Source organism: Magnolia sinica, chromosome 15 (genome assembly GCF_029962835.1).
Source record: "Magnolia sinica isolate HGM2019 chromosome 15, MsV1, whole genome shotgun sequence".
In the NCBI taxonomy this organism is placed as follows: Eukaryota; Viridiplantae; Streptophyta; class Magnoliopsida; order Magnoliales; family Magnoliaceae; genus Magnolia; species Magnolia sinica.
In genome coordinates, this window is record NC_080587.1 from 44,866,738 (window position 1) to 44,894,458 (window position 27,721).

General features: G+C 40.8%; 1 protein-coding gene and 2 long non-coding RNA genes across 4 annotated transcripts; all 3 read right to left on the reverse strand.

Annotated features, from left to right (window-relative positions):
* Positions 1-8,160: 8,160 nt before the first annotated feature.
* On the reverse strand, positions 8,161-9,287 carry LOC131227369 (uncharacterized). Its single transcript, XR_009162229.1, has 3 exons — positions 9,008-9,287; positions 8,684-8,817; positions 8,161-8,451 (listed from the first exon to the last, which is right to left on the reverse strand). It is a non-coding gene; the product is annotated as an uncharacterized LOC131227369 (long non-coding RNA).
* Positions 9,288-10,671: 1,384 nt separating this feature from the next.
* On the reverse strand, positions 10,672-14,674 carry LOC131227281 (uncharacterized). 2 transcript variants are annotated; one of them, XR_009162155.1, is made up of 3 exons: positions 13,740-14,674; positions 13,490-13,595; positions 10,672-11,126 (listed from the first exon to the last, which is right to left on the reverse strand). It is a non-coding gene; the product is annotated as an uncharacterized LOC131227281 (long non-coding RNA). The 2 variants fall into 2 exon arrangements; XR_009162156.1 differs by having other exon boundaries at positions 13,693-14,674.
* Positions 14,675-15,724: 1,050 nt separating this feature from the next.
* Positions 15,725-17,230, reverse strand: LOC131226919 (auxin-responsive protein SAUR41-like). The gene is made up of 2 exons (XM_058222621.1): positions 17,138-17,230; positions 15,725-16,072 (listed from the first exon to the last, which is right to left on the reverse strand). The coding sequence occupies exons 1-2, from the start codon at positions 17,228-17,230 to the stop codon at positions 15,725-15,727; spliced, it is 441 nt and encodes a 146-aa protein (XP_058078604.1).
* Between the last annotated feature and the right edge of the window lie 10,491 nt (positions 17,231-27,721).

Consider the following 27,721-nt stretch of genomic DNA (forward strand, 5'->3'; position numbering starts at 1 on the left):
TGTGTGGAACTCTGAAGCTTGGGTGTTATTTTATTCAGTTGAATTACATCCATTCAAAAATCCTAAAATCAAATCATCAATTTAGTTTTTTATTACTTAGTTTGTTTTGCATTTGATTTTTTTCTTCTCACAATTCATCTCCCTGTGGGATTGACTCTGTATTCACGAGATACTACTTACGAACCTCTACACTTGGAGGCAAGCAATAAAAAAGCCCCCAAAGCAGTGGCCGAGAACGAGGGCCCTTGGAAGGTAGAGCTCAGGAAAATTCGAGGGCAAATCAACAACATTAGACAAGCCCACCTTGTCCGAGTGCCGACCTTAGTAGAGGCCATTTTAAAAGAAAACAAACCACAATTCACCGATGACATTATGGCATCTCCGCTTCTGCCCAAGTTTCGGATGCCACTAATGACCCCTTACTTTGGAACCGTCGATCCGACCGAGCACTTCGAATCCTTCAAAGCTTGGATGGAGCTTCATGGCGCCTCAGGCCTTGTAATATGCCGAGCATTCTCCCTGACCTTATTAGAAGTTGCTCGGTGGTGGTTTAAACAGCTGAAGCTAAGGTCCATCAGTTCCTTCTTGCAGCTCAGCAAAGCCTTTCTCACGTAGTTCATTGGTGGGAAAGAAAAAAGAAAGCCATCAGCTCATCTTCTCATGATCAAACAGAGGGAGGACGACCATTTTTAATGCTGAAGTTATCCAAGTCGATGATTATTCCGGCCAGATAACTTTGACCGCCATGGTAGCCGGCCTCAAATAAGGAAAGGTCCTCTTCTCTATTGGTAAGAACCTCCCATCTACCATCGCGACCTACTTAATCAAGCTCAAAAATATTCAAATGCCGAAGAACTCTTTAGTTCAAGAATAGCTGCTCAAAGAGGAAAAACTCGACTGAGAATAGATAGTAAAGGGAAAGAGGGAAGCCCTTTGACGTTAACGCTAAAAGAAAGAAAGAGGACTGCCAAGACCGAAACCATTCTACCAACCGACATCCGGAAAGTCGCTTCCATCGATACATTCCCTTGAACACCATGCTGGAGCAGGTACTAAAAGAAGCCGAGCTAAGCAAGGAAACCTAATGACTGAGTTGAACCAATCGATCGAGCTCGTTAATAAGACTCGTTAGCCAACCGCGACCTACTCGACTAAGAGCTACCTCCTTTTTTAAAAGGAAAAATGTGCTCATAATTCTACTCTTGTGTTTTCTACTGTTTGACGATTTCTATAATAAATGAACTTCTCCGAGTTAGGAGAGGGGAATTTTTTTTTAAATGTATCGACGATCCGAGCTATTGGGACTTCCCTCAATTAAAGGGAAGAAAGTCCCTCTTACTAAAACTATATGACTGAGTACAAAGACTTCCCTTATTGCAAGGGAAAAATAGTCCTTAACCAGTCGTCTAACCCTTAAAGAAGAGGTTGAATCACTAATTGGTAACATCACTTGAATTGCACTATCTACAATGAGGATCTCTTAATGCAAGGGAAAATAATCTTCCTAAGTAAACTGCTTAGCCCCTCGTGGAGGGGTCATTGTAGTAAACCATCTGTTCGATAAAAGCAAAATTCCTCTATTAAAAGGAAGAGCTCCAGAGCTCACCTTAGCACTCCTACTCAGCTAAAATATTTGACATCACCAAAACGAACTTACTTCTCAAGCCCGCTATGCGAGCTCGAAAGTAGGGGGGCTTATTATTATAGGCAAAAACGGACTAACTAAAGAGAAGAGGTCAGTTCAGACATCTTTACGGGACACGAGATTGGCCAGTGCCGATCATGACCAATGAGCTCCTCAATGGCCAAGGAAGAGAGGTCGACAGGTCCGCCATCTGCCCAATGATAATGGGAGGCTCAAAGCTCATCCGAGTCAGGTCGGCCTACTACCCCTAGGTCAGGTCGGCCTTAACAGGTTAGGTCGGCCATAGACCTCAGCCTCAACAGGTTGGCCTCAGCAAGTCAGGTCGCCCATAGACCTCAGCCTCAACCATCTACCTCAACTTTCTCAGGGTTCGACCACCTGATCTTATCTTCACCAAAAATCTTACGTAATGGTTGAGATTATGCAAAAATTATGCCTAAGATCAAGAACCGTATCTAGCTCACCTACACTATAAATAAAGGGCTCATCTACATGAAAAGGTATGTAAAATCTCTCACTTAAGATCCCTCGATACTACCAGACCCAGATTCTTAGCTTAACTTTGACATCAGAGGGTCCCCTGCTCTAGCCAGGGTCTCCTTTGTCTTCTTCTTGCGCAAGTGTTTGAAGGTCTAGCAGCTCAGCGAGGGTGAACCATATATTTGCATCACCAGGCCCCAAGCACAAAATCACATTGGAGTGGCTAACCAACGATTTTTAACTGTTGATTTACATGGATAATGTTTGGACAACGCAAATCATCGTATTAAAGTAATTATAGTGATGAATTGATAATCAAATTGTTTTGGGATATCACCGGTGGCACGTCCAATAGATTATTAGCCTAGTGATACACATGTTACACATGCAAATGTTGAAATGATTTTAAATATGATCTAAGCTTTCAACTTAGATTTCAAACCCCCTCTTTGAGGCCATTTGAAAACCACTAGATTTCAATCCCCACTTACCTTACGTGCCAAACATACAATGCGATTTGAAATTGCCTCAAAATCCCTCAAATCCATGGTGCCAAACGACACTTGAGGATTAGCTTGATTCAAAACTTTCGTCGCATATAAAAAAGCTTTTAATGACCACTCAGCACTTTTTACATGAGTGTGGTCCACCCAAAATTTGAATTTGCTTCAGTTTTAGGTTAAACTCCTTACAAGTTAGCTGCAAAAACGGATAGGCGGTGTGCCCCAAATCCTCCCGTACTGAGGTCGGTACTGAGGTTTCGCTACAGAATCTGACACAGGACGAGCCCCCTCCCTTTTTTTAAATGGCGCGTAGCTAAGATACCAGTCCTGGTCGTCGCGGCTTTTTAAGTGTGCGCGGGATTCGAGACCTGGGAGAACGATGGCAGTCGGGAGGCACGCAGATCCGGTGGTGCCTCCCACACCAGCTTAGATGTGAGCGTGAGGATGCGTTAAGCACCGTGAGGCCTAATTGATCAATATTTTTTCATCTACGCCGTCCATCGGTTTCGCCCGCTCATTTTAAGTTATGAACTTAAAAATCAAGGAAATCTGAAGCTTAAAGTAGATTACACCATACGAAACAGGGTTGATTGAACATCCACTGTTGAAAACTTTGTTTTTGTTTTCCATTCATCTACGTCTGTGTTTGTCAACTGGTTGAATGGTTAATAAGCATGATAGTGCAATTTAGGAAAGTTTTAATGGTGGGTCATTATCTCCACTGTTTCGTGTAGTGGGGTAAAAGCACATGGGTGGCGCCACAACACTACCAAACCTGCTTCCCAGTGGAGGCTAGCAGTCACTTTGTTGGGAAGCGGATTAGCTGGTGTACGACACACCACCGACCTTATTAGTTGATATCTAAACCGTGCGTTCATTTGGCGAGCTTGTAGTAGGGCTTGAACCAAAAAAATAAGTCAAATTTAAATATCATGTGGATGACAGTGCAAAAAGCAGTGTAGGATTGGACGTCTACCGTTGAAACTATTAGGTCCACCTGACGTTATTAATAGATTCAATGGAAAATAAATTATATGTAGCCCTATAAATGTTTTAGCGTAGCCCTGTGAATGTTTTAACCGTGAGAAGCATTATCCCTGTGGTGTGGTCCATTTGAGCTTTGAATATGACTCATTTTTGAGGCCATATTAAGAAATGATCTCAAAAATAGATAAACGGTGCGGATATAATAAACAAATCATTGTAAGCAAGTGTAACTTTAATCTCCTGTGAACGGTTTGTACAACTCGGAGCTCGATGAGCGTCAGTGCTCGTCTTTGCACGATAGTACCCACATCAGCTAGGTCGGTTGTGTGCGGTACACTAGCCAATCTACTACCGCGGGTTACGTAGTCACACACGCACACCTCAGCGGATGCGGATTGCGTACCACCCCCACCAGTGCCTAGCTCCGAACGGGCAGGTCTGTGGGCGGGCTCACTGTGATGTATCTGTACATCCAAGCCGTCTATCCTTTTTATCATATTATTTTAAGCATCAAACTAAAAATGAGGCGGATCCGACGATCAAATGGACCACATCGCAGATGACTCTTGCCTTTAATGCAACTGACAATTAATGCTTTATGCATTTTAATGCAACCAAGCTTATTATTTGGTGTGGTCCACTTGATTGTTGAATCCGTCTCATTTTTTTTAATACCTTAAAATAATATGAGAAAATGGATTGACAGCTTAGATGTTCAGATACATCACGGTGGCCCCGCCCACAGACCTACCCTTTCGGGGCTAGGGACGGGCGGGGATAGTACGCAATCCGCGTCGCAGCGTACGCGGATTGGCTACTCCCCCTGACACCGGCCAATGGCTGGTGGTCCGTGCTCCGTGGGACCCATCATGATGTATGTTTTTCATCCATTCCGTCCATCTATTTTTAAGGATAATTTTACAGTATGAGGCCAAAACTTAGGTATATCCCAATCTTAAATGGACCACATTACATGAAACAGTATTGAATGAGCGTCGACCATTAAAAACATTTTGTGGCCATAAAAGTTTCGGATCAAGATGATTTTTGTTTTTTCCCTTCATCTGGACCTATATGACCTAATCAAAATATTAGATGTCAAATAAACAGTACAATGGGCATTAGGAGGATTTTAATAATGGATATCCAACCACTATTGTTTTCATGTGGTGTGGTCCATCTTAGATTTACATACCTCTCATCTTCTGGATTAATACATAAAATGATCGTTAAAAATGGATTAACGGAATGGATGAAACACATACATCATGGTGGGGCCCACAGAACACCGACTACCAGCCCGGGGCTGGTGTCAGGGGGAGTAGCCAATCCGTTTCCCGTCGCACCTTAGCAACCGTACAGTAATGCGGCGAGATGTGATTTGTGGGGCCTCATGCTGTCGGACATGAAGCGGGCTTTCTTTTTGAAGGGTTTTGTCAGGGCGAAGCCATCGACACCGCGAGCGGATGGAGGGGCCCACCTTGCTGATGTACTGTATATCCATGCTGTTCATCCGTTTCTCCAGCCCATTTTAGGACGTGGTCCAAAAAGTTAAGCAGGTCAAGATCTCGGGTGGACCACAGCACAGGAAACCGTGGTGATAGAGTACCTCACCGTTAAAAATTCAAAAGGGCCCATCATACGAAGACGTGGACGAAGCGAAAATAGAAAGATCAGCTCGGTCCAAAACTTTTCCGACCCACAAAATGTTTTTAATGGTAAGAAGATTTTAGATCGCATTCTAAAGTAAGATGGTAAAGCAGGTGGATGGCGTTGATATATACAAATACGTCAAGCGGCCCACACGTAAAGGGTAACACTAGCTAAGTTGTTACCAAATGAGATTGTGAACACAGTGCCCAACATAGCTTTTATCGTACTAGGTAAACTTTGTTACGCCAACTGGGAACGTATGTAGTTTATTCATTACCGTATATACATTTAAAGCTCATTTTAAGGCTGAGCTCAAAAGTAAAATATATAAAAAAAAGATCAATTGTACCACGCTATAAAAAACAGTAGGAATCATGATTACCACTTACAAAACTTTGGCAGTTCAGGGTTATATTTACTTGTAATAGGTTTTGTATCTTTTCTCAGTACGTAGAAGCTACCTCGGGAGCCAAATAGAGAGGGATATCGTCTAATTCTACGGGAGTTTTGTGTTATATTTGAAATTTATGAATTTTGTAATGATATAAATGGCGTCTATCCAGTGATGTCATATGATCCACAAAACAAGGGCAGTTAAAGAGGACGTGATTGAGTTGATAAGGAAATTTGGATCAGCTATAATACTGGTGGTACTATAGGAAGAAAAGGTTCCAGAGTATCAATATGCTAAAATGGTTATTGTCATGAAAAAAATTAAACTGACCTGACATATGAGACACGTAGTAAGAAACCATTAGAATAGCTTCCCCAAACTACTGAAGCGCTTACTACTAGGGAAGCTGACCCAAGTAAGGATATACAACAACCGAGCTAAATCAATCAACCCGGCTCCGAGATAAAAATTCATCAACCGACCTCCACCATGGATACCAACCTTGACCTTGACCTCGGATATCGACCTCGAGCTCAGGATATAAATATCCTGAGAGAATCTCGTACTATATACGAGTAGAATTACCCATCGAGATCTTAGCCGAATATCACGCTAATTGAGGCATAATCGAAGAAATACTCGAGAATAGATTCTAATTCTAATATGGGACCCTCTAGCATATCTCACGGATCTACTCAGATACACAAGCTACCTAACAAACCTATCAACACATCACCTTGCTAAAAGGGAAGGTATGCACAACAATCCCAACTCTAACCACACTTACTTCGAGTTCATCTACCTGACTTATGCTTCAAAGGGTCTCCGACCATAACCGATGTTACCGGTGTCATCTTGTTCTCCATTGAAGTGATGGTACCCATTGGCTCATAGGAGGTGGTATGGGATCAATAAGATTTGAGCGATAACAGTTATAACAATTGTCAGAATGTGGAAAACATACATATGGTCAGTTTAAGGCTATAAATAACAGCTGAATTTAACGAAAGAAAAACTCTCATTTGAACAAAACCAAATCAAACATATATTTCAATTACTTTATGCTCCTTAGCATTATCTATCATTTACATTCCTTAGTGTAAATCATAGTAGTAATTAAGTAGTTGTTAACCTTAGTATTATCTATCATTTACATTCCTTAGTGTAATCCATAGCAGTAATTGTTATGGGTAAGGATGGTCTGATCACTTCTGAGATTAGCTTGGACTCACGAAGACGTGCTTCCCGGTCTAAGTATCAAAGGCAAGGTCAGGATTGATGGTAGCCAAGGGACTGAATGATCTCTAAATCGATCTGGAGAACAATGCCCTCAAGCTAAGGTCTCGACACCATACATTTCTGAGCTCCTACCCATCCTTGGGGAATGTCTAGATTTGTACGATCAGCTCGACTAGTCGAAAATTTGGGTCAGCGTCACCTCGACAGACAACCAGGAGGCCAACATCAAGAGGTCATCCAGAATGACAATCTTTGCTAAAAAGACGAACCTATCTTCCAAGTCCAAACGTAGACAGACCAAGGAACTGGTCAGCCCACTAGTGGAGATAGGCATGGAAGTCTACCTTGAAGTTGACCATGGAGGTTAGCTCGATTGACCGAAGGCCCGGCTAAGCTCGGCCTCGGTCATAAACCTCGACCTTGGCAGGTTGGCTTCGGTCATGGAGATCGGCCTCGGTCATAAACCTCGACCTCGGCAGGTCGGCTTCGGTCATGGAGATCGGCCTTGGTCATCTGCTTTGACTTTTTCAGAGTTCGACCACTTGATCTTATCTTCACCAAAGATCACGCAAAATGGTTGAGATGTTCACCGAACGCATGCCTATAATTTAGCAAACGTCTCCACCCACGTAATCAACTCTTGCCCTATAAATAGCCACTACCAAAAAAAGGGGCAAAGGCTATGGATAAAAACCGTAGCTAAAGGCCTTTTACTACGGATCTAGTCCATAGCACGTCCGTAGCTATTGGTGGTGTAGCTAAAGGTCAAAAAACCGATGGCTACGGATTACATCCGTAGTAATAGAGATCAGTAGCTACGAATAAAAGCCATAACTATAATTTCTGTAGCGAAATGTACCTACGCCTACAGATTAAATCCGTAGCAATAGATATCACTAGCTACGGATAAAGGCCATAGCTATAATTTCTATAGTGAAATATACATACGGCTACAGATTACATCCACAGCAATAGATATCACTAGCTACGGAAAAAGCAGTAGCTATAATTTCTATAGAAAAATGTACCTACGGCTACAAATAATATCAGTAGCTAAAAGTGGAATGAAATGCGTAGCAATATGCTGAAGTTAACAATAGCTACGGTTTTCAGAACAAGAGCAACGACTAAAATCCGTAGCTATGTTTAAAAAAATTTATAATAATGGTGCTTGTTTCCATTGCAAGAACTTGCTGTGATTGATAACTCATCTAAGCTAATATAATTAATGCTGATAGGAATAGTACATAAAATGCAATCAGGAAAAAAATGATGCATTTATTACAAATAGCAATCAAATCATATAATGCATCCTACATTCACATTTCTAAATAAACAATACTTCACTTTGCTCAACCTATCATAAGAATTATAAAAAAAGGAACATGTTCGAACTTTAGCTTCGACTCCATCTCCAAATACTTCCTACGAAGTTCTTCCATATCCCACTGCATTTGAGTAACTCTTTCCCTTTCAATTAAAATGGCTTGTTGCAGGTTTTGTTTACTTTTCTGCTTAGTACTTTCAAGTTCTACATCTAAATCTTTCACCTGGGTAGGTATGTTACCATTTACGAGAGTTATAAACACAACAATAACCATGTAAAAGGGTTTGAATGACATGGCAAGGAGTCCTGGAATCCAATGGATAATATATGTAAAGTTTTAATTAATTACAAGGCCTAGATTCTGGAGTTATATATATAAAAGAAGCCCGATTTACAAGAAACTTTGAAGCTAATTAACCCAGGAGCTTATAATCAGGAAAGAAAATACAACTCACCCATGTTCTATAATTCGTCATACGTTTCAGTTGTCCAGATGTTGATGAAAAGGACATCTTCAAATTCCCAGGTCCAACCTCCAATGTCTCATTTTGTGAAGTATCCGTAACTGACATGTGCCCACTACTTGCTCCTGTATTGTTTAAAGAAGAATTACAATATGTAAATATTGTTATTGCTCATGGTGCTTTTGAATGCAGTATGTAACAAATGACCAGAAAAGCCAAAAAGTATTTAATGAGAAGAATATTGAAAATCCACCTTGTCCCCTAGCTTTAGAAATAAAAGATCAATCGTTATCACAATTCAACCAAGATACCTACTTGCTTTTGCAGTCAGCACACTCCCTGTTCCTTGGTAATTTAAGAAGTCCTTCCAATATCTGCAAATGATGCACCAAATGAAAGAAAAAAAAAATCAATCCCAAATTATAATAGAGAGAAAGTAGTACATATCTATAGAAGTGAATAAGAAGAGGAACCCAAGTAGAAGAGGTTAAGATGCTTATAAAACTCCATGAATAGGATATAATGATATAGTTACTCCGTCCCATTCAGAAATAAGAATGCAAACAAATGGAGCATGAAAAATCAGACCAAAATGTGAATATGATATTAAAAAAAAAAAAAAACCGAGAAGCCCTTCTTCTCCATAGAGATGATGAAACTCGGATATTGACTCAATATTACATTTATGTATATTACAAAAATGTGAGGAAATCCTGACACATGACAAAGTTTTGCACTAAGCTGAGTGAGTCCAAGTCTCGAGTAGTATTGACTCAATACAATAACAAAACACTTAGAACACGACATACACATTAGGTTTTCCCATTGCCAATTTTTATTTTTATTTTTAGTGATAGGAAGAGGAAAAGGAAATAATCCTTAGTCTAGTTTTTTTCTTCTAAATTTCCTTCCTTTATAATGTTACTCATATATATATATATATATATATATATATATATATATATATATATATATATATATATAGGTTATAGGTTTAGGAATTCGGGTTCGGGTTTAGGTTTAGGTTTAGGTTTAGGTTTAGGTGTAGGTTATAGGTTATAGGTTTAGGTTATAGGTTTTGATTTAGGTTTAGGTTTAGGTTTAGGTTTAGGTTATAGGTTTAGGAATTCGGGTTCGGGTTCGGGTTCAGGTTTAGGTTTAGAGTTTAGGGTTTAGGGTTATAGGTTTAGGTTTAGTTTATAGGTTATAGGTTATAGGTTTAGGTTTAGGTTATTGGTTATAGGTTATAGGTTTAGGTTTAGTTTATAGGTTATAGGTTATAGGTTATAGGTTTTGGTTTAGATTTAGTTTATATGTTATAGGTTTAGGTTATGGGTTATAGGTTTAGGTTAAGGTTAAGGTTAAGGTTAAGGTTATAGGTTATAGGTTATAGGTTTAGGTTTAGGTTATAGGTTATAGGTTATAGGTTTAGGTTTAGGGATTTGAGAATAGGTTTAGGTTTAGGTTTAGGAATTCGAGTTTGGGTTTGAGTTTAGATTTAGGTTTTCAAGTTTAGGTTTAGTGTTAGGAAATCATTGTACCCACTATATATATATGTGTGTGTGTGTGTGTGTGTGTGTGTGTGTGTGTGTGTGTGTAGTTTATCTACATCGTCCATCTGCTTTTCCAGATCATTTAAGGGTTTGAAACCAAAATTGAATCATATCCAAAACTCAGGTGGACCATACCATAAGAAACAGTGAGTATAATGATTTCCATCATTAAAACCTTTCTAGGGCCTATAGTGATGTTTATTTATCATCCAACCTGTTCATAAGATCACACGGATAGTGATGAAGGGAAAAAAAAAATATCAGCGGTTCCCACCTTCCAGGGACCCCCGCTCAATATCTGGATAGCTCCAATGCACATCCGGATCTACTTCATCAACTTCGAGATAATACATAAACACGGGCCTATCCAAATGGTCATGCCATCCATATTCTTAATTATAAGAAATGGACAGCTTTGTCATGGTCATAACAGCGGTTCCCACATTCAAGGAACCCCCACTCAATATCCGAATAGCTCCGACGTAATACAGAAACAAACTAATTAGGAACTAACAACAACAAAAGGTACCAGGTCTTTGGTCCAGGGGTGATCCACAATAAAAGGTACCATTTACCATGAACTAAAACCATGTATTATCCATACCTTGATTGGACTCACTACAAGGGTAATCTTTTAATGATGGCCCACTGCTTCTGATAATCACTACAAGGGTAAGAAAATTACAAAAAGTAAGACTCATGAGATGACATATGTACAAATAGTGACAAAACTAGCTGGTAATGACAGGAGGCTAAGACATCAAATTATTTATGAAGAATAGGAAAAAAATAAAGATAAAATAAATAGTTAAAAACTTTACCATTTCAATATTGAACCTTGTAGTGGCAACATTGATCTATGGGGCTAAAAATACATCAGCCTACATATAACAATCTCAAGTTAGTTGGGCCTTTGAGGTCCTCAGATGATAGTAGAAGAAGCCGGAAAACTCTTGAAATTAACCATCAAGCATTTAAAAAATACCACAACACAGGGAACAATGAGGGAGGATGCCCCACCTCAAAAACATATCATAGTGTCAATGGAGCTTAGTATCATGTGTATATGTCATCCAAGACATTCACTAGGCGTGCCCCACAAGGATGAAGTGATGATAAAAAGACCACATGGATGGAAACTGTGGGACTAGCCACTTGAATTTGGAATTGAATATCCCCCTATCAGCCCTGATGACATGGACGATACAATTTTTGGTGGTGAAATAATACAACAAAACTAATTTTCAATCATGGGCTCTCAATATATCAAATTAAGATGCGGATGGAATCCAACCAAGTATCCATCAAGCCATGGCTGGCTTGTCGTTGGGTTTTGGAATGGGTTGGGATCATTGGGCAAAAAAACTAAGATGAGAAGCCGAGGAAACAGAGAAATATTAAGGGACTTACTTGATACTCTGGTGAAGTATAATGATACACAGTCATAAAAAATTGGAGCCCATCATGGATAGGTCAGTACCTCAAAATGGAATTGATTAAGAATTGATTAATGGACGCTCGTTCACTAAATTAGATCAAATCGAGCAATTCTAACCTCTGATCAATGGGCAAGTATTTGTAAATTTGGACTATTAATAACTACAGTTCATGAGAAGGATGCACGATGAAGTACCTGACCCAACCTGATTTTCTATTACTTTAAGGTGATTGGATCAAAGCCCAAGTATGCAAAGAAGAGTAAGGGCTGCTTCATCGACTGCAGCAAGTGTGAAACCACTTGAAAATGTAAGCTTACCACTCCATCTTTGTACTTACTAGTATTACTTGCAAATAATTCATCAATTTTGGAATTTCTACTCTCCGTAGAATTTTCAAAAACCATGCAAAGATTACTTATTTAAGGAAGAGTTTTTGCCAATTCAACATTAGTGGTCCACTTTTGAAACTCCCAAGTTTTTCTAGGGTCGGTATGATATCTTACTAAATATATATGCTAAGCACCACATCCTCCATGTTGGATTCCAACCAACTGAAGGGGTTCTTTCCTCCACATATATGCAATTATAGAAATTGTTGGAAAAAGTAAAATGGAACAAATTGCAATTGTGGAGGGAACTACCACTCTAAGATGGCGAATTTGAAGTTGAGGACATGTGATTTGCCAAAATCGGGATTAGACTTTGAGAATAAAAACATTGGTATAAAGTAAAAGGAATTAGAACAAAGAAATCAGTGCCAGCAAAACATCCTACATTTGAGAAACTCACTGATATTGAATTCAATGGAAGCATGCTGCATGCACAAAGAAATCAAAACATCCAAATGCAGACTCTAGGGGCTGAGGACAATAATATCTATGACTGCTAGAAGTGCCGCCTTTTTTTCTTTTTCATTTTCTTTCTTGTCAAAAGAATGAGGTGGATTGGTGCTCTTGGTAACATTGGAATGGACAGCTGGTTCCACACCTAGGCCCTACGTTATCACTATTCTACCCAATGTATTCTTATTTCTAAAACTTCAGCCTAGTGTTAATTAATTTTATTTTTTATCTTTCCATTTTCATTATTATTTTGTGAAATATTTTCCAACAGCCATGCAATCCACATCCCAACACCACCAAGTTACTTGTTGTCATGGATACCATGCAAACCACATCCCTTAAATTGTGAACCTTATGTCGATACAACACAGCCGAAAAGCTACAGGGACAAGTTCATCAATGCCCATCTAACTGGTGTAAAATTTATTAGGCAAAATTAGATTGATAATTGTAAAGATTGTACGGATTGGGTGGTGGTGACCCAACACCACCTAGCAAGTGGTGTTGGCTATTGTGGGGCCCACTGCAATGTATGTATTTTATCCATGTTGTCCATCCGTTTCACCCATCCTTCTCATAAAAGTAAATCAAAAGCTTAAGTAGACCACATCACAAGAAACAACGGTGATTGAATGCCCACTACTAAAACCTTTTTTGTTGGCTGTAAAAGCTAATATTTATGTTTTCCCTTCATCTAGGTCTATGTGACCTTATCAATAAGTTGGATGACAAGTAAACATTTCAGTGGGCCCAAGAAGGTTTCAAAAGTGGGTGTATTATTCTATTATCCAAATTCAAGAATGCGGTCACATAAGTTTTTCCTTGTAAATTACTCCTATAATGCAATCCAAGCTGCTTTCTACAACTAGATGTAAACTAAAAGAAAGAGAGTCATGCACGAGCACCAGGCCACATGCACGCACACACATACACACACAGAGCTGGGGGAATTAATAATCTAACCAGCATCTAGATCAACAGGCTGAAAAATAGACGTTTCTCCTCTAATATCTCTGTTTAAGGCAACTATTAATGCCTCCACATCCTTTCTAGAATGTATGTTCTCATCCTGGAGCATCGAGAAGAAATAAAAGAACATGTTCTTAGTTGGAAAATTAAAAAGCTGGAAACTGCCATTCAAAAATTAAATAAATAAATTTGGAAACCTTCAATAAATATAACAAAAGGTAAAGCTTAGAAGAATGTTGTTAACCTCATCATCCTCAAGAAGCTTGATGATCAAAGGGTCCATTTGAACTTGGTTTGAAATATACAAAGCAGACAGCTCGCTACAAAATTACTGTGTTCAGTGCTCCTCTCCAGAAATCAATTGTTTTCTAATTATTTTTAGTACATAAACCTAACCATGCAACACTAACCTTAAGAGATTTTTTCCTCATTAGTATACTGAAATACCGGCATAGAGAAAACGCCTCCACTGAAAATGTAGTCCTCAACTAGAGCTTGCATCCTATGAGAAAACACCATAATGAAGTAGATAAATTAAACTTTGAGAATAAAAACATTGGTATAAAGTAAAAGGAATCAGAACAAAGAAATCACTGCTAGAAAAACATCCTACATTTGAGAAACTCATTGATATTGAATTCAATGGAAAAAAATGCATGCACAAAGAAATCAGAACATCCAAGTGCAGACTCTAGGGGCTGAGGACAATAATATCTATGACTGCTAGAAGTGCCACCTTTTTTTTCTTTTTCATTTTCTTTTTTGTCAAAAGAATGAGGTGGGTTGGTGATCTTGGTAACAATGGAATGGACAACTGGTTCCGCACCTAGGCGACATCAAACATATCTATGTCAAGTCCATGAGCATGATATGCTGACGCATTTGCAGGGCTGAGATTACATGGGTGGTTTTTGGTGCATTAAAATCATAAGCATATATGATGATTCAAATGCGTGGATTGCAAAAACTCATAGAATATCTATACACATCTAAATCATAATATAAAGGAAAGAAAGCATATCTGAATCACGTGTAGCCAGGCTGCAAGCCCCAACCTCATCCGCATCCTCAGACTCAGCTGCAAGCCCAGCCCCAGCCTCATAGCCAGTCGCCTCCATATTTACAGCCCCTGCTCATTGGCATATGCAAGCCCCTCTTTACCTGCAACACATTTATAAAATCAGCAATTTCATTTTATTTAACAGAAAATGTATGGTCTACATGACAGTTAACCGACCTGAAATGAAATGCCTGAAATGAAATACACCATTGGTTCCACCTAATACATGGGTCGGGTGTCCCATGCGTACCAACATTGATGTGTGTGACCTGGTGCTATAAACACCAATGTCTAAGTTAGTTAAGAAGCACTCACATTTATGGGATCTGGACCGTTCATCTGTTTGGCCACGCACAAAGAACCACACCAATCTAATGATCCTAGATGCTGAAATGCCACTAACATTTGCTTGATGGAATTAAAATATCTTAAATCAGTCGCCAAACTTCCCAAGTTAATTACATATTCGAAGGCGGTAAGCTTGATTTATGGATAACATGATGCATACATGAGTCTATATGTCATAGAATAACCCAGAAACACTCGGTGAGTTTTTGCAAAGGAGGAAATCTCAAAATGGGGTTAAGGGCGGATGGGGCGGATGAGTTAAGAAGGTATAGGAAAGTGAATGCAACAATCCACATGCATGTACGTAGCCATTGTGCACGTGCCATCCTTGTTGAGGCATTTTATCAAATAGTTTTAACCACATAAACAAAACCCTAAATGGAGAAATGAGAGCAAAAATGCTGGAAATGCAGCAAATGAGGCGATAAATTCCAAAATCAAAATCCCATTTCTTCACTGATAATCGAGATCTTCAATCGAGAATCGAAAAAGATCCGCAAAACATAAGGAAATCATTAAAAAAGAAAAGGAGAAATCACTCACCTTTCCAAATCCATTGAGATTGCGAGAGAGAGAAAATGCTAGTGCTTTGAAAATGGGATGATTTTTTTTTTTATTTAGAAAAGCTAATCAACATCTCATTGAAACCCCCAAACATTGGCTTCATGGATGGAAAAAAGAAGGGAAGGAAAAATCCTAAACCCCCTCGCATTGCATCTAAAAGACCCCCTTTTTTTTCTTTATAAAAAGACCCCTCCTTTTTTCTAAAAAGGAAAAAAACCCAATGACCTAAAAAAATAGCAAAAACCCATCCGAAACCCTTAAACCCTAGTCTTCTGCAACAGGTGCGTGAAGCCATGGCAAGATCCCATCATTTCCTTGCAAGGATCAAAACTAACCTCGAAAAAAGTCTTAAAAACCTCTTCTAGTTCTACTCCATAGAATCTCTGCTCGCCCTTCTCAAGAATCTTTAAAACCCCTTTGAAAAAACCCACCTCACAGGGCAAAAGCAGGCTACTGCACGTCTGGAATCTGAACTCCTCTTCTACTTTCTTCAGGAGGGAGACGAAAATCGGGAGGTTGAGGAACTGGGTTGGGATCACGAACCGGCACTGCTCAGCCCCAATGTAAACCGCGAGGTTGCCGGACGGGATCACGAATCGGCGCCGCTTAGCCCCAACAAAAATGGGATGATTAAGAGAAAGGGGGAGAGGGAGAGAGAAAGGGTTTAGGGTGCAAAGAGGAGACTCACTTTTGGGCGCAGAGAGAGAGAGAGAGCGAGAGAGAGAGGAATAAAAGGGTACAAAGGGCTGCATATTCATTTGGGTGCGCAGCTCTATTTTGAGCGCGCACCCAATTATTTTAGGCATGGATTGGGTACCTACGTGGAGCCCACCATGATGTATAGGGTTTATCCATTCCATCCATTTATTTTTATAAATACATTTAGGTAATGATCCCAAAAATGAGATATATTGAACGCCAAACTAGACCACACCATAGACATCACGTGTGATTTAATCTCTACTATTTCCTATCATGTGGTCCAATTGAGCCTTAAAAATACCTCATTTTTTGGGATGATACCTAAAATTATATTTAAAAACAGATGGAAGGATTAGATAGAACACATATTATGGTGGGCCTTAAAAAGTTCCTTATAAGACCGTCAATTTTCAGTGGTGTAGCAACCTTTCTGCTACGGATATAATCTGTAGTAATCTAACTATGGTTTATATCCGTAGCTAAAAACCTATATTGTCTATATCCTTTCCCCATTTTTTGGTAGTGAGAGGGCCTATCTACAATGAAAGGTACACAAAATCTCTCACTTAAAACCCCTCGATACTACCAAACCCAAATTCCTAACTTGACTTTGGCATCAGAGGGTCCCTTGCTCTAGCCAAGGTCCCGTTTGTCTTCTTTTGGCGTAGGTACTCGAAGGTCTAAAATGGGTGGACCAGATTCTTGCATCAACAGTTTGGCGCCGTCTGTGGGAGGGGACATTAATGCCATTTTCACCCCCCAAGGGGTTTACAATGGCAAAGGGAAGAAAGAAGGCTCTCACAACGATTGCCACAGCCGACCCGGTACCAGCAGACCAGCTTGAGGAACATCGGGACTCTTCTTCCCAGTTCCAATTCGATTTAGCTCCTGTGGGTCCGGCTTAATGATCTCGAAACTGAGGAGGCCGTCTTCTCTCCTTAGAACACCAAGTTGAAATGCTGGCTAACAATGCTGTTGGGCTTGATTTTGTTTGGACATGGGAGGACTTTGTAGACCGGTTTGACCGAAAGTTCTTCCCCAACCACATCTGACAGTAGCATGCACTGAAGTTCGAGACTCTAGTGCAAGGGGATATGTCCATAGCTCAGTACATGGCTCACTTTGTCGTGCTTTCCAGATATGCATTGTACTTGGTTGATAATGAGGGTCAGAAGGCTGGCTGTTTTGAGAACGTCTTATGTTATGGCCTCAGGAGAGCTGTTGTTAGGCACATACTCCCAACATTCAAGGAGGTAGTTCAGTGGCCTCAGGTCTATGAGGCAAAGTGGGCCGACTTGCAGAGGGTTCGTGATCAAAGAGAAGACCGGAAGAGGAAGGCCCCCTCCGGTGGCTCCCAGTGATAGCAGCACTGATCCCAGCAAAGGCACGCAGGCCACCCAGTAGTATCAGCAGCACCTCTGGCACCACCTCCGAGATAGTTTACTAGTACTTGCTTTGGATGCAGTGGGGTAGGACACTGTAGGAAGGAGTGCCCCCACCCCTAGCAGTAATAACAGTCAAGAGGGCCACATCAGCCTCCACCGTAGCAGCAGTAAAGACCCCCACAATAGTAACATCAGCCACCGAGGTAGTAGTGTAGGCCACTATAGCGGCACCAGCAGCAGGCGTGACCCTAGAGGGGACCTTCAGCTCCCCAGCTGGCCCAGACCAGGTTCTACGTGGCCCGACAAGACCCGCAGTCATCAGGAGGAGTCGACGATTCGTACGACCAAGCCTTAGGACTGTATTGTTAGATTAGTCATTGATGGGATTGTGAGGCTACATAGTATCCCAGTTTCGATCATTTCTAACCGGGATCCGAGGATCAATGGAGTCACCATAGTGTCGAGGAGGCGTCTTGGGAGCGCGAGGCTAAGGTTCAAAAGCGCTATCCCCATCTCTTCTATGTTTGATTGTATGTAGTGGTTCTGATTATATATAGTGATATGGTTTCCCTTCCTTTGTGAGCTCTGTCTAGTTGTGTTATAATGTAAATTTTGAGGATAAAATTTTTATTTGGAGGGGAGAGTTGTAAGGCCCATGTCCTAGTCCGTACCATTCTGCCAACTCCCACGACCCTCGTCAAATTTCGATAACCTGCGACCTGTAGACAAAGTTTGCGCGCGACCTTAAGTTGTATCCCGAAGATCTGAGTCGACTCGACTCGAGACTTATACCCTAATGACCACGCCGTTGCCGTGGTTCAAATGCAACATTTTGCACACCAATGCGATACCCAGGTCAGGAGTTGTGGGCCCACGTATATTTTGAGCTGAGAGAATCTCTACCAATCTATCACATCAATCAATTAAGTGCAAGTCAAGTACACATCCCATCACAACCCATCCTTTCTTTCTCCCTAAGACAAGCAACCCTCCCCAAAGTCAACTCTTATGTCACTCACACCCATCACCCCACTCATCACTCCACCCATCACTCCATCCCATCTCCCTTACACAACAACCACTCTCTCTCTCTTTACCCATTTCCCAAGCAACCCAAGAGAGAGAATGTCCATGCATTTACAAGGAGAGAAGAACCCAAGTGTGTGGCCCACTCCCTACCCCAAATCTCTCATCCTAACCCTTTAATTTTCATCATCTTCTATCAAAGAAGAAGCCAAGGAGCTTAGCATTCCAAGGAACCAAGAAGAAGATCTAACGGTGGGTGTTTTATAGGATTAGATCACAATTTTAGTGATGGGTCAAGTGAGGCCTACCGATTGATGGTATGGATCCTACTTTGGACCCCAGGTGTGGCCGATGGCCCACCATGATTCATATGTTCATTCCATGATGGGGCCATTCTCCATGGACCCCATCATGATGTTTATTTTGGTGGTAAGAAGGTCATCTAGACCTTACAATTTGATTAGTAGGAAAGGGATTTCCACTATGGATTCTTTTGATTTGTGGGCCCACATGTGGTGGGACCCATTTAATGTATGTATTGTAAAGCCCAATGGAGGGCTCATAGTGGCGGAGCCCCTCCCCTCCACACAATTCTCTCTCTCTCTCTCTCTCTCTCTCTCTCTCTCTCTCTCTCTCTCTCTCTCTTTCCCATTTTTTTGCAGCCCACCATGATGCATGTATTTTTATCCAAACCATCCACCGAACGGACCACCTTGCTGTCCACTAGTGGGACCACCGCTGTCCAAATGGGCTAGCATGACCGACCGGTCACACAAGCCCAATAGAAGGGAAAACACAAAGATCACCTAGATCCCAAGCTAGGTGGGCCACCTACGTGGACCCCACCTTATCATACGTGTTACATCCAGACCAGCGTCTGGACAAAGGTAAGATACAAATATCAGCTTGTATCCCATGCTGGTGGGCCACCACGTGGACCCACCTGATGTACCTGTTTTATCTACACGAGTGGACCCACCTTACTATATCTATTATATCCCCACCATCCAGCAGGGACGGTGGGTCATCCAGACCTTCCAAATCATGGGGCTTACCATGATATATGTATTTTATTCCACGACATCCAGCCACGTGGACGTGGACCCCACAGTGATGTATGTGTATGATCCACGCCGTTCGTCTGTACATGGGACGTGGGACGTGGGACCCATGATATATGTATTGTATCTTCACCGTCCATTAGCAGGCGCTGCTGGAGAGGCAAAACACGAATAACAGCTTGATCCAAACTTTGGTGGCCCACCCACGTGGCACCACCTTGATGAATGTGTTGCATTCCACCATCCAACAAGTGGACGGTGGGGACCCTCCGTGATATATGTGTTTTATCTACATCGTCCACCTGGACGGTGTGACCCACCAGGATGTATGTATTTTAATCCACACCATCCAGTAGATTGGGACGGTGGGACCTACCTACATCTGTGGTATCTCCACCGTCCAGCGTGGACGGTGGGATCCACCTTGCTGTACATGTTGTATCTCCATCGTCCATCTCAGACGATGGAATCTACCATGATGTATGTGTTTCATATCCATGATGTCCACTCGGTGGGGCTCGTCTGCCACATGCAGGGCCCACTTGCTATATGCAGGGCCCACCTGATGTATATGAGGCCCATTATGATGTATATGAGGCCCATGTGATGCGGCCCATTGTGATGTATATGAGGCCCTTGTGCAAGGCCCAATGTGATGTTTCATAGGGCCCATGTGTGAGGCCTATTGTGATGTATATGAGGCCCATTGTGATGTATATGAGGCCCTTGTATGGGGCCCATTGTGATGTGTTAGGCCATTGTAAAGTGGGAGGTCCAATTATGAGGTGTGAGGCCCACCATGCATGAGTGATGTACACACTTTGTCCATTTGTTTTCTAGATATTTGGAGGGCCGAGGGCCCCGCTGTGATTCCGATTTCTATCCCAGATGGACCGCACCATAGGGAATAGTGGTGGTTAAATGTCCACCGTTGGGAACCATCCTAGGGCCCACCATGAAGCCCATCTCCCCATCCTCTCTTTTACCCTAGTCTTGAGTAGAGTCCCACCTTAATGTATATGTTATATGTGCTACTCATCCATGTTTTGGAGTGTGTGGCCGCCTTGTAAGGCCCACCATGATATATGTGTTGTATGATTGTTGTCCATCCACTTTTTCCACGCCCACCATGATGTGTGTGTTGTACACGCACTATCCATCCATCCTCTAGATAGTATAAAGGTTGTGGGCCCCATTGTTAGTCAAACCTAAGTCCCAAATGGGCCGCACCGTAGGAGCAATAGTGGTTAAAGGCCCCACCATTGCAAATCTCCCTAGGACCCATTGTAAGCCCACTCCCCATCTTCCTTATTGGGCTATCCCAAACCGTTGGGCCCCCCATTGATGTCGTTGCTTTCCATTGCACCTCGTAAGATTACACAACGTTGAAGCCCACCTTGTGTACCTACTAGGCCTTCCATAACAATGTGTCCCACCTAGATACATGTTCTACCCAAGATCAGTGACCATACCTAAGGCCCACTTAGGTGTTGAATGAGCTTCCCAATCCGCTTAAAAGGACACATCATCCTAGATGTATGAAATCCACCAAGCTCACTTTGTGTATGTATCGGGCCCTATAAGGAAGCCCAGTTTATTCATTATAAGAGATTGAGAAAGCCTAATTATTCACCCGGTTAGCTCACCCTATGAACTCACCTTATTGTATACCCACTTCACTCTCCACGAGAGATGCATCCTACCCTTGTATCCCATTTGCTAGGACCTCATGAAATGTACATATCTTCCACACCATCCATCTCCTTGTTAAGACAAGTGTAAGGTTCATCCTTGTCATTAGTGCATCATCATCCCTTGCCATAAATGGAAGAATACGTGGTATCATATTTGGTATAACCATTGTTTAGTACATCATCACCCCTTGCCATATACGGATGAATATGTGGTATCAGATTTGGTATATCTACTATGTGGAAACTACCTTAATGCATAAGTTAGAGCCACCACCTTTTAGTGGACCCCACCTTAGGACATATGATATGCTAGTACCTAGAGTAGGTAATGATAGTCTAACATGGACCATTCCATATAGACTTCTATATGTTTAATGGGGCGTATCGTTCAGCCCCTACTCTTGGTCGATCATCACCTGCTATATTTGATAATCATGCTAGTGTACTTAGTCTAGTAGTACACACTGATTTTGTGGTAGCATAGCATTGTGAAACATGCCTATACGCATCATATGTATGCTTGATATGATAAGTGACTGATCATAGCCTATTCCATTAGGCGGATTGTTTATGGGACTCCCTGATAGATGAAGTTGCCCCACATAAGTGCACGGTATGCGCAAGATTGATGTATGACTGGATAATATGACTCATGCATCTTGCATTGTGTGATATGATCACTGTACGCCCTATCGACATCAGGGTTGTAGGCTCCGCAGGCATATTGTGGATGGTAGGATTAGATACCAGAAATATTTTGGTTCTAGCACTGGAGCACAAGGGTGTCCCTGGGTGAAAGTCCCTAAACCCTTATGGTACCAGGAGGTTGCTCCAACGTCGAGACCGAGTGGATACATGAGTACACGAGGGCCATATACCGTTAGGCCGTGTCTCCCACTGTGTCATGGTCGGTTGGAAGGGGGTGTGGCCTTATCCGCCTGAGGGTAGGGGGCAAAGTTAAGCTGAGTTTAACCAGCTCATAAATGGGTTCATTATCGACATGCCAGGTAGATATTGGCTGACTACTGGTCAGACGGATAGTGTGGTCTCGTCCACATGTATGGTTGCGCGTCTAGTGGACGGTGATCTGATGTAGAGTGTAATAAACCCCGGTGATATTTTAAAGCTGAGCTGTATTGATATGTGAATTCGGATAAGGATTTGTATGCTTGAGTTGCATCTCGCATATGATATTAGCCATGATAGGCCTTGCATTGCATAGCCTTAGTACGGCTGATAGCATCATGTATTTACTAGCATGTTTCTGCATTACTCTGATATTGCATACTTGGCACTTACCTTGTGCACACACTTACACCACCATCTAAGCTTTCTATAAGCTTATACACGATCGTTGCATGTAGGTGACGCCAGAAACCAGTCGAGCTAAGGTAGGAGTGTGCTACTGAGCTTCTGGAGCTTTGATATTTGTCTTGTATTTCCCCCTTTATGTATTGTACTTTAAAGTTTTTTTATTATAGTGAATATGTGGTGTTGTTATCGCTTATGACTTGGTTATACTTGTGGTTATGCTCCTTTACAAAAAATTCATATTAAAAATCCTCTTTGTAGGATCCTAGGATCAGAATCTAACGTATAGGCACTTGAAGCTGAGAATGGGGTGCTATGGAGGTTGTCGGTGCCGGATTTGGTAATCGGGAATCCTGTAAGCCCGGTTTCCGAGTTTAGGATGTGACATTGGGTAGATGATTCCCACATCCAATAATTTGATCACCTCATTTTTTACAACTTCCACCATGTTTGGATTGAGACGCTTTTAAGGTTGTCTAATTAGTTTGATGTCTTCATCAAGGTGGATCCGATGGGTGCATATGGAAGGGCTTATACCCTTGATGTCAGAAATGGTCTAGCCCAAGGTTCCTTTGTGGTCCCTTAGAACATTTAATAATTTAATCTCTTGATCCTTGTCTAAAAATGAAGAGATCATCATAGGATAAGTTTTATTTTCACCCAAGTATACATAGTTAAGCTCATTTAGTAGTGGGTTTAGATCAAGCTTTTGAACATTGGTTGGTGATGACAGAGGTCGAGAGTCTCGATAGATAGGATTTGAGTGTATGGTCTCCATTGGTACATACTAATGACCTGGTTGGTAGTGCTCTTATTATCATCACAAATTTCAGCAAGCACTTTTTCTAAATCAGAATTTTTTAAGTCCCCAAAGACTTGAATCAACTCCTTAGTCAGACTAGGTTCCAATTCCTCTTCTTCTATCAGGCAGTCCATGAAATTTAACTCATGGATATCATTATTATCAATGGGCTACTTACATAGATTAAAAATACTTAGCTCTAGAGTTATGTTACCGAAAGATAAGTTCATCATTCCATTCCTGCAATTTATAATTGCATTTAAAGTTACTAGGAATGGGTGGCCTAAAATGATGAAAGCTTAAGCGCTTGCATTTACACATGGTTCAATGTCTAGTATAATAAAATCCACGGGGAAGTAGAATTTCTCCACTTGGACTAATACGTCTTCTAAAATTTTCCTTGGTACCTTAATGGAGCGGTCAGCGAGTTAGAGTGTAATCGTAGTTTGTTTAAGCTACCTAACCCCATTTGTTGGTAAACCGAATAAGGTACTAAGTTGACACTTACACCCAAATCAAGCAAAGTATGCTCAATTTGAAAATTTTCAATAATACAAGGAATAGTGGGATTTTCTGGGTCTTTGTATTTGGGTATGGCCCTTTGTTGAATGATACCGCTCAATTTCTCAGTAAGGAAGGCCTTTTTGTACACATTTAATTTCCTCTTTATAGTGCATAAGTCCTTGAGATATTTAGCATATGGTAGAATTTGTCTAATGACATCAAACAGAGGAATATTAATAGTAACCTTTTGGAGCGCATCCAACACCTCTTGATATTTCATGGGGATAGTTGGGTTCTGAAGTCTAGATGGGAACGGAACTAGAGGTTCATATAACTTACTCTCTTTATCCTTTTATTTTTGTGGCTCTTGAACCATAGCCGATTCATCATTCTCTTGAGATGGTGGCTCATCCTCCAGTATTTCTACCGGTTGCATTATCTTGTTATCGACCTCATTTTCACTTCTCAAGAAAATAATGGCCTTGTCTTGTTCAAGATGTAGCTCGCTTGGATTTGAGTCTCCAATGAAATATGTATTTCTAGGGTTTGGCACAGGTTGAGAAGGAATGGTGCATTTTTTCCTAGCATTTAGTTGAGTCTCAATCCTAGCCATAGCCGTCTTTAATTCTTGATTTGATTGGATTAGAGGCTGATTTGCTTGAGCTTGAGAGTTCATGAATGCGGTCAATGCATCCTCCATAGATGATCGCTTTGATGGGGGCATATATGGGGCATTGTTAGATGTCCCAAAGAAGTTATTTTGTAGAGGCATTTGAGGTGCATTGGGCGTATTAATTTATGGTCCATTCCTCCAACTAAGATTAGGATGGTTATACCAATTTGGATTATACGTGTTTCCTATTGGTTGCATAACTGACTTTTGGTAGTTATTTATAGCATTTGCTTGCTCATCATGCTCATGCGTGATATTTTGTACAGCTAGGATTATTAGAAAATCTTTTGTGTCATGGTCTGCACCACCATAAATGCTACAAAAATTACCTAAGGAAGTGTTTTCTTTAACCATATCAACCTTCCTAATTTTCAATACTTCGACCTTTCTAGCCAATACAACGAATTTTGCATTAAGGTCGTCTTCCTCTCTTAGGACATACATCCCCACTTTCTCTCTAGGAATGGGTCTAGTTTGGTCTGGTTTAGCAGAGACATCTCATGTCTACATATTCTCTGCTAACATGTCTAGAAAATCCCAAGCCTCATTATGATCTTTGTCAAGAAAGGTTCCACCACACATCATCTTTATGAACTGACAAGTATTAATGGTGAACTCCTTTCAAAACGCATCAAGCATGTGCCATGGTTCATAACCAAGATGTTGAGAAGTAAGTAGAAGGTCTTTGAAGCGCTCCCAAGCTTGAAAAAATAGTTCATTCCCCTTTTGGGAGAACGACATGATTTCCTGTTTAAGCGCATTTATTTTGTGCTCGGGAAAGATTTTTTTCAAAAACTCTCTACTTAAGACCTGCCATGTAGTGATGGTATTAGGTCTTAGAGAGTTGAGCCATGCTTTGGCCTGATCCTTTAGAGAAAATGAGAATAACCTAAGCTTAATTGCATCCTTATTGCCATTGTTTACTTGTAATGTTGCAATTACTTCCTCAAAGTCCTTGAGATGTAAGTAGGGGCTTTCAGAATCCAAGCCATGAAATTTAGGAATCAATTGAATCACACTTGGTTTAAAATTAATGTTCCATGTGTGAGCAGGGAACACTATGCAAGATGGTAAAGTTGATCTCTCAGGGTGTAGATGTTCACGTAAAGTTCGCGGTTGGTTTAACACATTCCTCTGAACTTCATTTTCATCATCAAGAGGAGGATTACGTTGGATTTCTCTGTTTTAATTTATAGTTGGACTGGCAGATTTGGATTTGGATTATCAACTGGGTCTGCGATGGAATCCAAGTGATGTTGAGTTCCTCTTCTAAGTGAATGATCAAGGCTTAGAACTAGTCCGCTTTCGGAGGAGACTCGATTGTTTTGATCCCTACTCTAACGGGACATAAACCATCCACACCACATAACAAATACTACTAATTTAAATAGTAAGTATGATACTTAAAATAAAAATAAAAACTTAACCAACAACCCAGGCGGCAGGGCCAACCTTAAGGGTTCAATTCACAAAGCAAAATAAATCATCACCCCAGGCAATAGGGTTGATCATGAGGGTTCAATCTGAAAAGGCCTAGCTATATGTCCTAGAGGGGGGGGGGGGGGGTGAATAGGACAATGCCAAATAAAACTTATAACAGCGGAATTAAATAGAATATGATAGCCAAAGTAAATCACAATGCAGGAAAGAAAAATAGCCTCAAAATTCAGATCTTGAGAGGTTGATACAAATGTTATTCTAAGGACAACCTTACACCAAAAACCAGAGTTTATGGTAGGACAACCTTATTTCTAGAAAGATCTTTGTATCAAATCTCAAATCGAAGAGGAATACAGAAATAAATACAAACTGAATTAAAATAAATTGAATCACAAATGTATTGTTCTAGGGACAGCCATACACCATAAAAATGGCAGGGCAACCTTGCTGGAACAACTTTTAAAAGAAATTGTAAATCAAGCTGAAAAAGAAATAGCAGAAAATAAATTCTAAACTATTACAACATTCTCACAATGCTTGAATTAAATGATTACAACATTCACCACCATACATACATCCCACAAAAGAATAATTAAAAATCAGAAGTATAAATCATTCAACCACAACACAAGGGATTATAGTGGTTCGCCTGTGTGTTCACCAACTGTTAAACAACAGCCACACAAAATGCTACTCCACTCCTAATATCCTCACACAGGGGATATTAGAGTTTACTAAAAATAGGTTTTCCCAGGTTCACCCAAAAACCTTTATAATTGTGTCTTTGCATGTGGGCTTACACAATTAAAAAAATCCCACTTCTGAGTTTTCCTGGCTCTCCTCAGATAACCAATACAATAAGATTTTTCTAGCAAATCTTAAAACAAACCAAAACAAAAAAGAATTTACAATTAAATGTAAAATACCTGATTATCTCATTCGTTGTACCAGCCCGGTAGAACCAAATCAGAGTAAATGATTGAATGTCCAAGTTCAATGTCCAGTACTCAATTACAATGGTTCTAATTCTAATAGATTTTAAATTAAACCGAATAGGGCTTGCCTTAATTGATTTTGATTCCAAAGAAAGGGAATAATAATTCCTCTTATCAAATCAGATTGGAATAGCAGAAACAAAATCAATTAAAATAAAGCTAAGGAAAGAGAATATTAAATAAGCACACTTAGCTTAGATGGAGCACAGAATTATCTCTCAGAAGTTCGACGAAGATTGGCTTAAATAGATTAATTAATTCGATAATTTCTTCTGAGATTCGTGCACTATTTATAGGTGAGCAGATCGTGTCTTCGACTGGTCTAGGGAGCTCTTCGACTAGTCGAAGCAATAATAAATATTTGAAAGATCCGGTGGGATAAGCTCTGACCGTTCTACGATCGGTCGAAGGTCAATTGGTCGAGGATGTACTACTGGTCGAAGAACCTATAACACATCGTATTTTGAGTCGAAGATTTACGACTGGTCGAAGATCTTCACATTCCTTCATGGTCGAGCAGTTCTGGACTAGTCGAAGCCTAACAGATTTCATCCGGAATTTGTAATAAACTCACGACTGATTGAGGAATTTCTTAGACTGGTCGAAGCAAGTTTAGGACTAGTCGAAGAAGGCCTAGGACTAGTCGAAGAACAGACCAAAA